General features: G+C 40.9%; 1 protein-coding gene across 1 annotated transcript in view; it reads right to left on the bottom strand.

Annotated features, from left to right (window-relative positions):
• Positions 1-418: 418 nt before the first annotated feature.
• Positions 419-17,667, bottom strand: part of LOC137265506 (BTB/POZ domain-containing protein KCTD9-like) — a 28,425-nt gene continuing 11,176 nt past the window's right edge. The window contains exons 5-12 of the mRNA XM_067800920.1: positions 16,101-16,162; positions 15,383-15,514; positions 14,568-14,635; positions 8,583-8,678; positions 3,753-3,902; positions 3,011-3,116; positions 1,633-1,766; positions 419-869 (exon numbers count right to left, since the gene is read on the bottom strand). Coding sequence (XP_067657021.1) covers positions 753-869; positions 1,633-1,766; positions 3,011-3,116; positions 3,753-3,902; positions 8,583-8,678; positions 14,568-14,635; positions 15,383-15,514; positions 16,101-16,162 — 865 coding nt within the window. The 3' untranslated portion in view covers positions 419-752. The remainder of the gene's footprint in view (positions 870-1,632; positions 1,767-3,010; positions 3,117-3,752; positions 3,903-8,582; positions 8,679-14,567; positions 14,636-15,382; positions 15,515-16,100; positions 16,163-17,667) is intronic.

Below are 17,667 nucleotides of genomic sequence, written 5' to 3'. Positions count from 1 at the left end.
AAAGGCAGTTTATATAGCATACCCTAATGTTAACCCTTGAATCATACTTTATAAGATGTGTATTTTCGAAAGAGAAAATACAGGGACTTGGCAGATGGATTATTTTGACTTTAGTAAGTTGTGACAAAGCCAGGCTTGAAGGAAGAAACAGTGATGTCTCAAGTCTTGGGTCAAGTCCTCACAAGCAGCAAACTGGATATCAACAGCTGATTATGATGCATACATCACTCAAAGACTACACTACAAAGCTGCTTTTGTTTTTTCTTGAATTAATTTAATTCATAAATATCAAAACCTTTTGTTATTTCTAAATATTAAAAATGTTTTACAATTCCACATCCATTAATGTGAGACATACTGATGTCAGGTCTGATATGACTGAAGTTATCACTTTTTAATCTTATATTAGTTCATTTGATTTTCGGGGGAGAAAACACTACAAAGTCTTGTAATTAATCAACAATGCTATAAAATTTGGGGATGAATCGTAAGTGTCAATTCAAGCTTTGAGTTTGATTAAGCTGTGTGATATGGCCTGTTGTGTTTGTCTGATGTGCTGGCTTGCTGTGTTGGCCTGCAGTGTTGGTCTGCTGTGCTAGCCTACTGTGCTAGCCTGCTATGCTAGCCTTCTATACTAGCCAGCTGTGCTAGAAAGCTGTGCTAGCCTGCTGTGCTAGCCTGTTGTGTTGGACCGATCCCTCAACTGTGTGTACATGAAGCCATCACTGTTCTTGCTGCCTGGAGTCCCTGTGTCACCTGACAGCCTGGGCCATGTGCAGTGGGTTCACCATCAACTCAAAAGCTGCTCCCTTGAGGTTGGCCCCCCGCAGGTTTGCTTCCTGTAAGTCGCAGCCTGAGAGATCACAATTCTGAAGCAAAGGCAATGTCAAACATTGATCAGCAATTCAACATTCCCCTGGCTTCTGGTTTGTTTCCTGTTTAACATCTCATTCAACAACATTCAGCATCCTGGCAGCCTCCACATAATTGAATTTGGACCAGACGATCACTGAGATCACATCACAAAGACACTTACCCAAACTCACCTTTTTTGACAGTCATATACCACAACACATCCCAAGGAAGTACACCCAGACTCAACCCAAGGTCTGCACTTCACACACTCTTTCCTAAACTCACCTCGAGGTCTGCCCATCAGACAGACAGTTTCTCAAACTCACCATCAGGCCCCTCTAAGTAATTTGAAGGAAATTCAGCAAATTTGAAGGAATTGCATCTCAAATGTAAACAAACGCAGCCCACTCGCAAAACAATTGTAGCCATCTCAGTAGAAGAGCAGAAGAGCATCATAAGCGGTGTCCCTGGAGGTTGTTTATGTCTGAACATCGGAAGCCTCCATGGGCATGACTTTTGACGCTCTTCTGCAGTGACCTAGAAATCTCCAAAGATGGCCAAGCCTGTTTCAAGTATTACCGACAATGCTTCTGATAGGGGCGTTGTGTTTATGTTACTACTGCTAAACTACCGATATTGTTGCAATTGTTTTGCAGGTGGGCTGCGTTTGTCTACGTTTGAGATGCAATTCCTTCAAATTTGCTGAAATTCCTTCAATTACTTAGGGGGGCCTGACCCTGAGGTCTGCCCATCAGACAGACATTTTCTCAAACTCACCTCGAGGTCTGCGCCAGCTAAGTCGGCTCCTCTCAAAGCACAGTTTTGGAGGTTGGCATTTTTCAATGTTGCTACTCGAAGATTAACTCCTGCCATATGGCTGCCTTCCAAGTTGACATTCTTCATCAGGGCACCTGCAAAAGGTCAATGCTTCTTAGACCATGAACACAACACCACCAACAGAAAACTGAGGATGGAATACATAATGTCATCAGAACATCAACAGTAGCCAATTCCTGACAAATTGTATGTCCGTCATTCATGAAGCCATAGACATACACTGGTGTAGTCATTCGACCCTCTCTCCATCTCAGGTACAGACTTGGGAGTAAAAACAAGGCTATGGCAGGAATCTGGAGCAGGGTGTTTATTGTAACATAATGGATGTATAATACCCTTCATCGCCTGGGATGGGTTGCATTTGTTGTTACATGTATTAGTAACACATAGGGCACTTTTCAATCTTTCTGATAAATGATTTTTTAAGTAATTTAAGTGAGTGAGTGAGTGAGTTTAGTTTTACGTCGCACTTAGCAATATTCCAGCTATATGGCGACGGTCTGTAAATAATCGAGTCTGGACCAGACAATCCAGTGATCAACAACATGAGCATCGATATGCGCAATTGGGAACCGATGACATGTGTCAACCAAGTCAGCTAGTCTGACCACCCGATCCCGTTAGTCGCCTCTTACGACAAGCATAGTCACCTTTTATGGCAAGCATGGGTTGCTGAAGGCCTATTCTACCCCGGGACCTTCACGGGTCAAGTAATTTAAAATCCAGTCACATTGCCATATATGTTTCTGAACAGCAAAAGCTCCTTGTGCATGCAGCTTCATGTTCCTGATCTGGAGTTCAAAATTTTGTCAACAGCCAACAGACTGCAAGAAGGTAACTTGACCTGACTAATTCTTCACCTGCCTCTTATAATATGGCATAATCATGAAAAAAAAAAAAATTACCAAGGAATTTGATGTTGATGCTTAGTGAACTATTTACTGTAATCATGAAAAAAAAAATTACCAAGGTATTTGATGTTGATGCTTAGTGGACTATTTACTGTAATCATGAAAAAAAAATTACCAAGGTATTTGATGTTGATGCTTAGTGAACTATTTACTGAGAAGTGATAAATAGCAAGAAAGATAACTCCACTTTATTATCAACGTGAAATTTAATAGCTACATTTTGAGAAATGAAATCCAACTTTACTTGCGGTTTGAAACCATAAGCAGAAACTATCTTGTAGCCCACAGACAAGTAAGATAGCATTATTTGACTGCCTGAAATGAGAACTGACTTGTGGGTGTGGGGCAATGGGAGTTCTGAGCCCCTGCTGATGTTGAAAAAATACAATACAGCTGTCTTGACCCACCTTCCATGTTGGCTCTGCTACCTGCAGGGTCTTCAAAGTTACATCCCTTGAGTGAAGCGCCCTCTAGGTTGGCACAAAGCATCTTCACCCCCAGCAAATTGGCAGACTGGAACATAAGCAGAGCCAGTGAATAACCAACACACTAGTTTACAAAGTGCAGAGTCAGTTGAAACATACCCAACACCCCTACTGTAACAGTAGATTAATCTCAACATCCCTACAGTATCAGTGGAACACTCCCAATTCCCCTACAATATCTATGGAACATTCCAAACACCCCTTCTGTATTAGTGGAACACTTTCAACACCTCTTCTGTATCTGCAAAAAACTCCCAACATCCCTACTGAATCAGGTGAACACTTCCAACACCCCTTCAGTATTAGTGGGACATTCCCAGCACCCCTACAGTAGCAGTGGAACACTTTCAACACCTCTACAGTATCAGTGGAACACTCCCAACACCCCTACAGTAGCAGTGGAACACTCACAAAACCCCTACAGTATCAGTGGGACATTTCCAAACCCATACAGTATCAGTGGAACACTCCAAACACCTCTACAGTATCAGTGACTAATTCTTCATTGTATCCACGGTAACATTCCCCAAACCCTTCTAATATCAGAAGTTAAGATAACACCGACAAACAACCTCAACTTCCCTTCAGTGGTAACATTCTAAATACAAACATATATTATACATTTACTTCGCTATGGTTTGTCTCCATGCTGTTGGTCACTCACATCAAACTTGGCCCTGGTGAGATCTGCTCTCTCAAAATTGCAGTTAGTGAGGTTGGCCCCTGAAAGATCGGCATTCTTGAATACTGCATATTTAAAGTTGATCTGGCGTAGGTCCAGCTTGGACAGGTTGGCCCCTGAGAAATTCATACCCTGAAAACCAATAGGAACATTAATGGTGTTTTATGCTGTTCTCAACAACATTTCAGGTATACCAATTGTCCTCTAAATATCCAGTGAGATCAGCAATATTATAGGCTGAGGTTTGTAAATAATTGCGTCTGTACAAGACCATCCAGTCAACAACAGCGTGAGCATCAATCTACACATTCTGGGCTGAATGAAAATATATCAACCTAGTCAGCAAGCCTGATCATCTGATCCTGTTAGTCGCCTCTTATGACAAGATAGGTTACTGAAGATCAATTCTAACCCCAATCGTCACAGGTTGTGATTCAGTCCAACCCTCCATCTAATCACCATCAATCACTATGACACATCTTGGAAGGAAATGATAAGTAATGTTGGTCTTCTGTTCCTTCAGATACTGTTTTCATTTGGGGAATCAAACATAGTGCATATCTAACCAGAGACCATATAATAGAGGGACGGCCCTCAAGCCAATGCGCGAAACCATCAGCGCTACGGCTTGTACTGTGCAGCCTATCCGGAAGCTGCGAGGAACGTGTGTTCACCTCAGTCATAGATTTTGCGTATTTTCATTACAAAGGTAAGATTTAGTTTTTCTCATTTATTCTCATGTGCATACATATATTTGTAAGAGTGCATCTGAGGTTTTTAGTGGTGCTAAAGCGTATACATGTCTTTGTATTTGATGAATGCTGTCATGTGTGATCGTTGTTCTGTGAGGACAATGGCGGCGGTGCAAAATCATCAAAAGTCCCGTTTTTGATTTTCAATAACAGCTACTAATTTTCAATACCAGTCCTTAGTTACCGGGATGTAATAAAAGCAGATTAGATAAAGCTTGGTTTAGTGGCATTTATAAATCTGTGGAGGTCATATAATTCCTTATTTTGACTCCTGCAATACGACAAAATGTGAATGTTTTCTGAAATATTTACTCCACAACACTTGATTTCCGCACGCTTTCGCAATAACAGCTTACTACCAGCATTTTTAAAATAAGTATGTGAACATGTACGGCGAATTCCTCTTTTGCTTGGTACTGAATTTATATGGCTATGATCGGTATTTTATTTTTTATGATTTTTTACGTAAACCCGCATTTGCATCATACCAACAGATACCATGTAGCAGACGACACAACATTAATTTTGTTTGTTAATATGACCCGAATATATGTTTAGTCAATTCTTCAAAAGTCTCATGCACTTATGGGTTGTAAATAATTGTACATATTTCCATTTTTGTTCATTGTGATGATTATGCTTGTAGCAAATATCCTTATTTTTCATGAAATAATATATTTTTCTGTTTGTATCATTTTTCTTCTTAATGAAGTTTAATTATGATTTAAGTTACCTTATTCAACTTTATACTTATATCATTACACCAATCATAGCATAAACTTATTATTTTGTCCTGTAGATGCCCAGGAAAAAGAAAGTTCAATGAACAGTTCCTGATGATTGCAGGTAAGTAATAATGGAAGTAATACATTCAAAATGGTGTTTCTGTTAACTAAGGGTGCACACCAAAGAAATCATTTTATTTGACGAAATTGTTGATAAAAAGTTGATAATTTGTAGTTATTGGTATTTATTTATTCTATAGGTGTTTGTATTATCCGTTATCTGCAGAAAAAAGTTTGAAATATCAAAACGTTTATATAGTCAAGAATTAATATTGCTTCTTTTCTTATGTAAGGAAAGATACAGTGTTAATTAAGTGCAATATTCCCATCTTGAGAGTAAGTAAACAGATCTTGTTTGAAAGAGCATTGACATCCAGCTATCACATAATTTCAACAAGTATTTAGAGCACTGAATTCATGTTATTTTTTCTTTAATATCAAAATTGTTCATCTCCTTTTTCCAGTTTAATAGATGCACTGTGTGACAAACAGTGGAAGTCAGTCTTCATTGACCTCACTGATGAACGCACAGACACCCCATGCCAGCAGAATCAGACAGATTATGATGGCGGTTCTGCCATTAATTCTGCGATTTAGCAAAAACTGGGCGAAGATGTGAATAAGTCTGTGATGGCTGCTGACTTTCTGTACAGGTGTGCAAACTCTAAATAAAATCTTTGTGTATGCACATCTGATGATATATGATCCAAAGTACCTCTCGAGTGCTTGATAATGAGCTTTAATGGCAAAACCATTGAACACATAGTGTAACTGTATTGTCACAATAACTATGAAATAAATAAAGAAATTGACTGTCCCGATAACTTGGTTTTGTCTTCAACTATAAAATCGTTTGTGACATGGGAATCTCTACTAAGGGCTTTTACGATTTGAATCAGATCATGACCAAGTATTGAACCTGACTGTGATGCATCCATCATAGGGTTGCAAATACACTATCTTTAAGGCATCCATCATTTGAATTTCACTTGCAAGAGGCAAGACCTTTGAACTGTGTTTTTCATCAGGTTTGAAACTGTGTGGCTTGATGGTTATTCTCTTAAAGATATCCCTGGACGAAGTTGTGTACAGATTTAATATTTTTCATTTCATGTTTTAGTATTTTTAAAAATTAGTATATTCTTTAGTGTTAGTCTCAATTTCAAACAACTGACATTCATATTTGTTTTTAATGAAAGCTTGAAAGAATATTATCTAAATAGTTGTATTTAGCAATACATATACATACATATACATTTATTGTTCTTTTATATAACATAACATCACAATCACAATCACACCTGCACAGTCCCTGTCAGTTGCAATTCCGGTATTTTCGGAAAGGTATGTGACAAATTTTTCATGGTAAGTGTCATGATAAAATTAAAGTTATGAACCCTATGAAAATAATTAATTTCAACGGGTGGTGTGTTTGAGGGGATGCTTCACGACCTTTATATCACGACAAATTCAAGTTCTCAAGTCTTTGTTTCATTCCCTCTCAATCTACTGTGAAAGAAACGGTCAAATGGTCACAAAATCAACTATACACGGTTACTGTATGTAATGTACATTGACGTTTGTGAAAATGGTCCTCGTGGCTTTAGTAGTTCTGAGTAGCTTTCCTTTGCAAAAAAACCCAACATATTATAATGTGCGTATGTCTCCGTATGGCTCCGAAAGCATTATCACTGTCAGCCCCAAACTGGCATTCAAACAAACATTACTGTAACGTTCGTGGATAACGTGAAATCATGTTTCGTTGGGACTATCAGCTTCATAAAGTTACGCAAATTAATATGAAATCAAAATCAGAGACTAATAGCGTCATTTAGTGAACCACCAACCAGTGGCAACGGATACTTAAAAAAAAATCTAGAGGTTATGTGATGAAGTTCAGCGAACATCGGGGATATTGACAACAGTACTGTTACATGACTGGCCTAAAACGGCACGGATTTCGCGAACGATACACATTTTCAGCGATTTTGTCAGTTGACATGTGCGACAGTTGCAAAGTTGACATCTTCTGAGAGACAAGATAGAGATTACGATTATTGTAATCAGTTTATTGGAGCTGTTCATGTAATCTTTGACTGTCAGTCGCATCCAGTGAAATCTAGCTAAGGAATTAACTCTGGGTCCGGCTATTACGCAATATTGTTTACGTGGTTACCAGAGTGCTCATTTGCGAATGTCTGCGCATCTGCTGCGCATGTGTTCCGGTTACCGGAAGTTAGCAGCAGGGTGTCGATGTGTATCAGTTACATGCCAGACCGTAGCGCTGATGTTTAATGATAAACTGTTGGAGAGGGCCGTCCCTCTATTATATGGTCTCCTGATCTAACCAACCCTTTAACCACTTGCCTACACCACTTCCTGCAACAGGTTCATTGCCATTCAGATTCCAAACACAAGAGAAAGTGATGACTTAGAGCATTTGTACCATACTAGTTTTCCCCCAAAAGAATTCCAGACAGCACTGAGTGACGTCTGCTGGTCCCCAGCCTCTTGAATGATATCCAATTCAGTCCTGTTGCAGAGTATAATTAAATTAGATCCGCACACTGAGACAATGAATATGGTGTTGAAGCAACATGACAAGCCACCAACCAAGGCACAATCTGTCCATTATGTATGGTCCATTCCATTGTGGTTCTATCAGTGCTAAAGGGGTCATCAGTATCGATACTACACATACATACCCCAAACAAAGTCAAAACCAATTCATGTTCCAGCTACTCATTACAAGTGACACTGTACATAGAGTCTTCAGGACTTTGTCCTGCTGCCCACAAAAAAATAAACGTGTGGTCTCACCTTAAGCAAGAGAGTGAATGAGTGAGTTTAGTTTTACACATCTTTCAGCGATATTTCAGCAATACCATGGTAGGGGAACACCTGAAATGGGCTTCACACATAGTATGAACCCTGGTCTTCTGAATGACGAGAAACATTTTTACCACGAGGCTACCCCACCATCCTCCACAAGGCAAGTGAGTTTGTTCAAAATTGCCCGTACACTCACAAAATGGGAACCCGGTGGAATATGTTATTTGGCTATCAACCTTCTAATGCCAAATGTCGTCTTGGCAATGGGCCAGTACCTGGGGTACTATTGCCCATTATGTTGCATGCACTTTGAGTATGCCAAAACTGCATGGAATCAAGCACTATATAAGTAAATATAGTCAGGTGATATTTTTCTCAGTAAAACCAGTGCATCTGAACACCTGACACATTCCCAGTTTCTCCTCACACCTCTACTCACATACCTGGCACCGCAGTTCGAAGGTAGTGGGCGTGGCCAGGAGGCGAAGGACAAGGTCTCGTCTTGTGATGGGTGTTGTGTCATCTGCGGGCTGGTCACGCTGCAACATTTCAAGGTCACCTATTAAGTTAAGGTCAAGGTCACCATGTATTTGTTCATCTAAATGTAGCTATCTTACATCATTAGGTACATTGCCAAAATAATTGTCTTTCGATTACAAGCATCCCCTTAACATTTCTTGAGCAATAACTTACTTGACACACCAGATTTCATGTTTCTACAACACATTCCATGCTTAGCAATTTTCTGAATAAAATTGATATTTTATACTTATCCTGACTCATGCATAATTGATTATCTCCTCTTCATTGCGAAGGTAGTGGAACACCTGAAAACCCTTGAAGTTCCCTTCTAAAAGAAGCGGACATAAAATTCACACTCACCCATGTATTACCTCCCTTCCCATGCACATGGTCAGCTGACCGCCATGATACTTCACTCTCTCCTATAATCGCCCAACACGAGGGGCGCCTGGGAGGGCTTTCGTCACAAGTCAGGATAAGTATAAAATATCAATTTTTTTCAGAAAAAAAACATATTTTTCCTTATCCTGACACATGCTTAATTGCTTACAGAATCCGATGGAAATAGTGATGGGTCAGACTATGCTGCATTCTGCTGTCTCTTCCAAATTATGTCCAATAATTTCGCCCCTAACAGGAACTTGTAATGGTGATAATTCAGTCCTATTCTCATATTCATTGTAGATTTTGGGGGGGATTCACATCCAGTCGAACTTGTCTTCCATAGAAGGCTTTGTTGACTGGCACGTGATGACACCAAAAGTAGCTAGCGTCCTGCTAGTTTCTCATGCAACTAAATGTCAAAATATAGCAATCGCGACTAGTTGTGACCTGTCTTCATGTACAAATATCTTCATAATGAATACAAGGTCCTAATCACTCATGCTAGTCTGTTCAAGATGTGCGCAAAGCCTTTCCACCAAAAATACTCAACAGAGCTTCTGGCTTCCACAAGTCACGTGATAAACCGTGTGAGTTAAGTCAGTGTTGTCGCGGAACTGTTAGTTGCTGAGTAACGACAAGTGGTCCAAACTGATGAATGCCAGTGACGTCCTCCATGGCTATGTCTCGCAGGTAATGGTTGGCAAACACTGTGTTTGACTTCCAAAAACAGCTTTCCATAATAGCCGATAGTGAGCAATTTCCATGTAGTGCTAGTGTAGAGGCTAGGGCTCTTACTTCATGCGGGTTAGAAGCTCGTGGCGGATCTAATCCTGCTGCTTTATATGCTCTAAGCTTGGTTGTCCAAGCTATTCTGTAAGTGTTGGAAACCAATCTCTCATTTGCCAGTAGGGTGCGATCAAAATCAGTTGTACCCTCCTTGTTTGTCTGATTTTCTCAATGACTTTTGGTAACAGTACTGGAGGGGGAAACGTGTACGTGTTTAGACCTTCCCATGGAATGCTGAGAGCGTCCCTTGCCCAGGCAAAGGGATCTAGTACTGGCGACACAAAGGTTGTTGTCTGTTTGTGGCAAATAGGTCTAGTCTATCTGCAGTGATCCAAAAGCTTGACTGATTAATTTAAACGCTTCCATTCTGTTGGAGATGGATGAAGAGGATGAGATAGGGCATCTGCCATGACGTTGCAGGCTCCTGGCATGTGACATGCTTTTACTTGAAGATTCAGACTGTCGACTAACTTAACAAGTTGAAACGTTAGGTGTAGAAGAGATAGTGATCTGGTTGACCCTTTTTTGTTTATGTAAAAAGCTACTGTTGAGTTGTCCATGTGGATCATTAATAACTTTTCTTTCTGTCGACCAGTGGTGGATGGCATGAATGACCGCTTTCATTTCCAGCTGGTTGATGTGAAGAGCCTGTTCCTCTTTGTTCCAGATTCCTTCTGCTACCTCGTTTCCTAGATGAGCTCACCATTCTTGTAGAGATGCGTCTACATAGAGGTGGTTGTTGAACACCGGCTGTAACATATAGGTTCCTGTGCAGACATTTGATCCACAAGTTCACCACATCAGAAAAGACTTCAGAATTCATTGGAATCCTTAGATGGTGAAACAAGGTTTAAGCCATCCGTAATCCATGATGGGACTTCTGAGTCTGAAAAAAGGGCTTCCTCCCGTGACAAATCACGATGGTGTCTGACTTCATTCTTCCTAGAGTAAGACGAATTCATAGATCGCTGACGATCCCGACTGTGTGAGTCTAAGTCCGAAAGGGCGGATGACTGTATACGGCGTCTTCTATGAATAAGGGAGACTGAAGGAGACCTTCTCTGTTGACAAGTCCATTCATAAGTGCATTCATGCGAGCGCATGACATCACTCACTCGAGTATAACTACTCGTGTGAGTGCACTCACTCGGCGTGGGTGTATCCTTCTCTGTACTGCGACCCAATGATCAGGACCTGGATCTTCTGGAGTGCGTATGTGCATGTACCTCCTCTTCATTCTCATATGTGAGTGCCGGTCTAGATGAATGCTCTCGCTGATTCGCAGTCAACATCGTGACGAGTGCAGTTGTCTTTCCTCTTCCAACTGTCGCTCCGTACGTTTCATCATCTGCGTTGTGAATTGTTGCATGACGCCTGCGTCGAATGCATGCGTTGCATGCATTGACGACTGTGTTGAAGAGTTGTCTACAATGCCCGAGGTTGCAGTCAACATCTGCGATGTCTGTTGTAGATGAAAAGGGTTCTGAGGCATTGATGATGCTGTCAGTGTAGATCTAGTTGCCGATGTCAGTTGCCTGATGTCTTCACTCCGTATCATCAACGGAGACTCAAAAAAGGGGACGATCTCTTCTCCGAATGATTTTTCACCAAAGAGGGATGATTCTGTGATGATCTTACAGACGAAGACTTCAACTTTGATGACTTAGATTTCTTGGCCTGTGACGGCCCTGCCTCAACAGATAGTCTCTTCTGAGTCTTGGGAGGGGACTCGCCCGGCCCTGGACACAACTTCGGAGATATGGCTGGCATATCACTGGAATGAATCTCAGCATCAATACAGTCAACTCTTGTCTGTCTGACACTCAATGATCCGACATTCACGTTAATCCGACCAAAAATTAGGGAACCATTTAAAACAGTGATTATTACTCTCATATATCCGACATTCTCGCATTCCGACTCTGACACATTGTAAATACATTGTAAAAACATTTGTTAATCCGACAATCAACACAGCTGGTCAGATAATCTGACCGTAAACAAACAGTCACACATGGGTGGTAATTAACGTGTTCCTTACTGGCTGCTGCTTGACACCACTGTCAGTGAACATCAAACTTGTTAATTACAAACACAAGATAATTAATTGAGACGATTTAATCAAGAAATAACAATAGAGCAAGCTGTATAAAATGCTTACAACCGCTTACAAATGCTTTCATCATGACAAGATGTCTGTCACGAGTGCACCACCTGCTAAGCGAGGCCGAGTAGAAATTACGCCATTGATCAAGAAAGAAATCTGCCTTTTGAAGAAAGACAAACCCCAGACAACACAACAAGTCATCACTTTTGCCGAGCAGAAGTTTGATGTGAAGATTGGACAATCAACCGTATCTGACATCCTGAAGCAGTCTGCTAAGTGGTTGAGCATATCTACGGCTGATTCCAATGCTTCAAGAGCTAGAAAACCCCAGCACGAGGATCTTGAAAAGGCGGTATTTTTGTGGTTTACTGATGTTAGGAGTAGGTCAATTCCTGTGAATGATGAACTGTTAAGAGAACAGGCTAAGATTCTAGGGGAGAAATTAGGAGTTACTGATTTTGCCTACAGTAGTGGATGGGTGAGCAGATTCAAGCAACGACATGAAATCAAAATGTACAAAATTCATGGTGAATCAGCCTCAGCCCCACAGATCGCTGTAGATGCAGGAAGAGAAGAATTGCAGCAAATTCTGGCAGAATACAATCCGTGTGACATTTATAACTGTGATGAAACTGGTTTGTTTTACAAAACTGAACCAAACTCCACACTCAGCACTTGCCCCGTGTCCGGTAAGAAACAATCAAAAGATCGCCTTACTGTTATGCTTGTGGTGAACGCATCTGACAAACCCAAACCACTGGTAATTTGGAAATTTAACAAGCCAAGATGTTAATTCTGTGTGTCACTGGTATGCAAACAAGAAGGCTTGGATGACAGCGCTGATCTTCTAAGACTGGATTGTGAAATTTGACAAACACATGCACACACTGAGACGACAGGTGATATTAGTGGTAGACAACGCCCCTTCCCATGCCTTTGTGGATTTAACTAATGTCAAGGTTTATTTTCTGCCTCCCAATACGACATCCCATATTCAGCCCCTAGATGCCGGAATAATTAAGAATTTCAAACTTCTGTACAAGAAGACGCAGACACGCCTTTACCACTGGACATAAAGCAAGCCCTACTGTTCATTCGATCAGCGTGGAGAGACGTGAAGCAGACAACAATCATTAACTGCTGGCGTCATACAAAAGTCCTCCCACCCACTGACAGCAAGATCGATCCTGAAGATGAACTGACTGAAGATTTCCAAGATCTACAAGAAACGCTTGACAAGCTCCACCCGGACGCACCTGTACCTGTCAGTAAATTCTTGGAGTATGATGCAAACTTGCCATGTGAGGAAGATGAAATTATCGAGATTATCTGACCTATATTTACTGCCGACGAGGAAATAAGCACAGAAGAAGACCAGACAACTGAACCAGTTTTTCCCAAGCTATCGGAGGTCAAAACATCTTTGAACACTGTGAGTGCAAATATTTCTGACACACCACTTAGATGTGTTTGATGTTAGTGACCTCGACTTCCTTGACAGTTTGAAAACAAAATTGCTTAAGGCCTCCGAAAAAACTGAACAACAAAAAACAATCAAACACTATGTAAAATAATATATATAATATTGTTCACCAGATGTCAACATGCTAGTGTAGAAGCAGTTGTACGAAAACAGTAGCACATTCAGCATCCGGTTAATAATGGCTGCTGATGTGTGGAAACAAACGTGAGTTCTGTGTCAGTTTAGTTATGACATTCATGTGAATGTAGGTATGAATCTGATTGATTATATGATTTTATATGTATGTTATACCATCTATGAATGTTAATAAATGATAACAAGAATGTATTGTTATTATTTTTTATTACTGTGAATACTTTTACATACGATAACTGGATGTAGTGCATGCAACAGAATGGCGATCATGAGCATTAGTAAACAGTGACACATTGTATTATCACACAAATACATTAATCCGACACTCTCCTTAATCCGACATATTTCTCTGCACCCACAAGTGTTGGATAAACGAGAGCTGACTGTAATTAAACGGTTACCCGATTTTATTTCACCAGATTTAGACATGGCTAATGTGAGCCGACGTTGCTTATCTCTAACACGTCTGTGAACAGAAAAACCAAAAGAATGAAAGACTTATTACCGCATGGGACCCCGGGTGCCCCCAGCCGCCCTCGTCGGGCGATAGGGAGAGAGTGAAGCAGCATGGTGGTCACCTGACCATGTGCATGGGAGGGGAGGTAATACATGGGTGAGTGTGAATTTTAAGTCTGCTTCCTTTAGAAGGGAACTTCAAGGGATTTCAGGTGTTCCACTACCTTTGCCAGGGAAGAGGAGATAAGCAATTAGCATGAGTCAGGATAAGGAAAAATTAGTAATATATATAATATTTGTCACAATGACCTAGTGCTGATGCAATCAATCAATCAATTTCACCTGCATCAGGAAGTATCCTCCATCATCTTGGTGCCTGTGTTTTTAATATGTTTTTTGTTTTGTTCCATGACTATGTCCTGTTATTGGCTACATCAGTCTTGTGGTGCGGTGTACAATTACAACTTACTATTAATCTCTAACTGAGCTCTAATTACACAGCTGCACATTATGCGTGACAACCCGCACCATATTCAACTGACACACAATTCTCACCTCAATCAGTTCTTCCAGTTCTTCAATGAGAGATCCAATGCCGAAGAACTTGGCTTCTTCTAACACACCTTTAAGAGAATATGGAGATGTAGTAATGACAGCCTCTGGACACGGAAACAGTCTATGGAACTATCCTTAAAAAAGCATCTGGAACAATTCCACATTTACTACCAACACCCAACAGATAGCTGAATCCAGGTATACACTGTGGGTTGGAAGTTGGGTGCAAAATGAATGATTGGGGATAGTTTTACATGGCAAAAACTACTTAGATGTATATACAAAACAATCTGATCATGCATACACTGAAGATGACTGCAGCTTTTTTCCACTTTACAATGCTGATGAAATGTATGTATAACAAAAGATAAATGTTTTGGTTGAGTGAGTGAGTGAGTGAGTTAGCGAGCTTGGTTTTACACCACTTTTAGCAATATTTCAGCAATATCATGGCAGGGGACACCAGAAATGGGTCGCACACATTTTTCCAATGTGGGGCAATCGAACTGGGTCTTTGGCATGACAAGTGAATGCTTTAACCACAAGGCTATGAAACTACCCATTTTGAATCATGGGCTCCTTGCAGCATAACCATGAAGTGTTATAGTTATTGTATGACTAATCACGGGCTAAGGTTGTCCTGTGGCAGACGGGTCCTACTCAGCACGCACCCAACCTAGGTGTCTAAGTACCAGAATTATCTGTCACAGCCCATAACTTCTGCAGTGCATGCAGGACAAGAGGAACATGAATGATTAGGAAGAAGATGGAGTAAAGCTTGTGAGGTATTGATGATGATGATGATGACCACTGACCTTCTGGGTTGACCTGTTTGTCCAAGATCAACTGGCCGTGGCGCAGGTAGTTGAGGATGGGTTGGAAATACCGTGCACTCCGGTCTATGAGGTAGGCTCCGGTCACATCACAGCTGCTGCTCCACGACACATCTGTGGAAATCAGAGAGTAACCTAGGCAACATGACAGTCTGAAATATTCTATCTGGTGTTTACATGTTAGCAAGACAGATTGTAGAGGTTCATCTTCTTTTACACTTGCTGTCAACATGGTCTGATTCTTCTCTTCACACCAACTCCTTTTGTCAACAACATTTTGTCATCTCCATGAGAAACGAGATGTTTCATCATCCTCAGCAGCAGTGATAGGAAATTCTGTCATCTTTATCAGCAATGCGAAGACATTTCATATTAAGCTAGTTAGTTATGTTCTAACTGGTCTGTCACATGGGTGTCAGGACACTAATCATCGGAAGTCTGTTCAGCACTGTGAACTGTCATACTTGAGACACGTCAGTGAGTGAGTTAGTTCAGTTTTATGCCGCTTTCAGCAATATTCTACCAATATCACAGTGGTGGGACATAAGAAATGGGCTTCCCACATTGTACCCATGTGGGGAATCAAACCTGGGTCATCAGTGTAATGAGCGAACGGTTTAACCACTAGGCTACCCTTCTACACCTGAGACAGGTCAGACAACAGGGATACCTGCATTACAAGCAGCATACAGCTACGTACCATTTTCACTGTTGAACATCCTGGCCAGCATGCTGTCTGGGTCAGTACGGGTCAGGGTCCCCCTGAAAAGACATCACACAGTCATCACATGGTCATCACGTGGTCATAACATGGTCATCATGTGGTTATCACATGGTCATAACACGGTCATGGCATGGTCATCACACAGTCATCAAATGGTCAGTACAAGGTCATAACACGGTCATCACCCTCTCTGACATGCAGTGTGATTATAGCTTACCTTTACCATCTTTTATCATATTTTTTAACTAATCAGCCTGGTTTACCACTAATCCTTTCCTCTTTACAATAACACGTGTCTTCTATACCAATGATCATAAAAATCACATCTGTCTGGGTTAGGCCATATGTTCCAATAACTCTCCATTATACCCTGGATATATCTACGACTCGGCCCCACAATCTTATTACCTCCCTTTGCTGGCTCCACACTGTCACATTAGCCAATCAGCTAAGCTGACGTTACAACCAAGATTGCAAGTGTCAACAAAGACAGCAGTTGCAACTGCGAAGGTTTGTTCGAAGTGCCAGTCAGATTTTGGGGAAATGGTGAGAACAAATTGACAGGTCCGAAACTCAAAACAATACATGCACAAACCCCTTCTACCTCTTTTAGAGTACCTCTGCATAATTTGTACTGTTTAATCAGTAAAAAAATTGAAAGAGCGAAAGTGAGTTGTGATTGGTTTGCTCAACTTCCCAGTGTAGACACCTGATTGAGTAAAAAGCCAGCCAAGGGAGGTAAAAAATTCATCGGACAAGGATGTACATGCATACAGGGTATTGTGGAGATATATTGGAACGTATACCCTGGAGATATTGAGGATGGGGTTAGGGGTTTGGGTGGAAACCTTATCCTATAGCTGCTTCTAATATGCACTACAATAATAACCAATCACAAATGATGAATTCTTATGTCAACACAAGGTTGGAGGAATTTCTAACAAAACTATGCAAACAGTGTTTAATAGTGTTGTCAACGGGTTCATATATGGTTGGTGTGTCGACTTCAGATTGGCTCATGGATAGGATGACTGGAGAATTACATGCAATACTTTGACGAAGACAAATGATGAATACGTTGGTGGGACGAAGGCATAGTTTAGTTGTTCAGACTTCTTTAGTTGGTTTCACAAGACATGACAAACAAGTATACATGAATGAGGTGAGCGGACTTCCAGCTCAACCCCAGGACCTTTCCTGCGAGCGGCATAATCCTGCTCACGGTCATCCCTACAAAGACAATCGGAATGCCGGTCTCCACACTCACATCTCAAGTCTCACGTCTCACGTCCAGTTATAGATGTGAGCATACATATATATAGTTTTTAACAACAATAGACAGGCACAGATTCAACAATGGATAGATAGAGAAACAATGACACTTCCTTCTACAATAAAGGCCATAAATGTCATATACAGTAATTAATGGAAGTGACAAAGAGGAACAAGGTAGCTGACATAACAATGTACTCTGCGGTAGTGATAAAGATCAAGAATGCAGACTGAATAATAATAACTAAATATCATATAGCCTGGCTACATA

Source organism: Haliotis asinina, chromosome 15 (assembly GCF_037392515.1).
Source record: "Haliotis asinina isolate JCU_RB_2024 chromosome 15, JCU_Hal_asi_v2, whole genome shotgun sequence".
Taxonomy (NCBI): domain Eukaryota; kingdom Metazoa; phylum Mollusca; class Gastropoda; order Lepetellida; family Haliotidae; genus Haliotis; species Haliotis asinina.
This window is presented reverse-complemented; position numbering and strand designations above follow the sequence as displayed.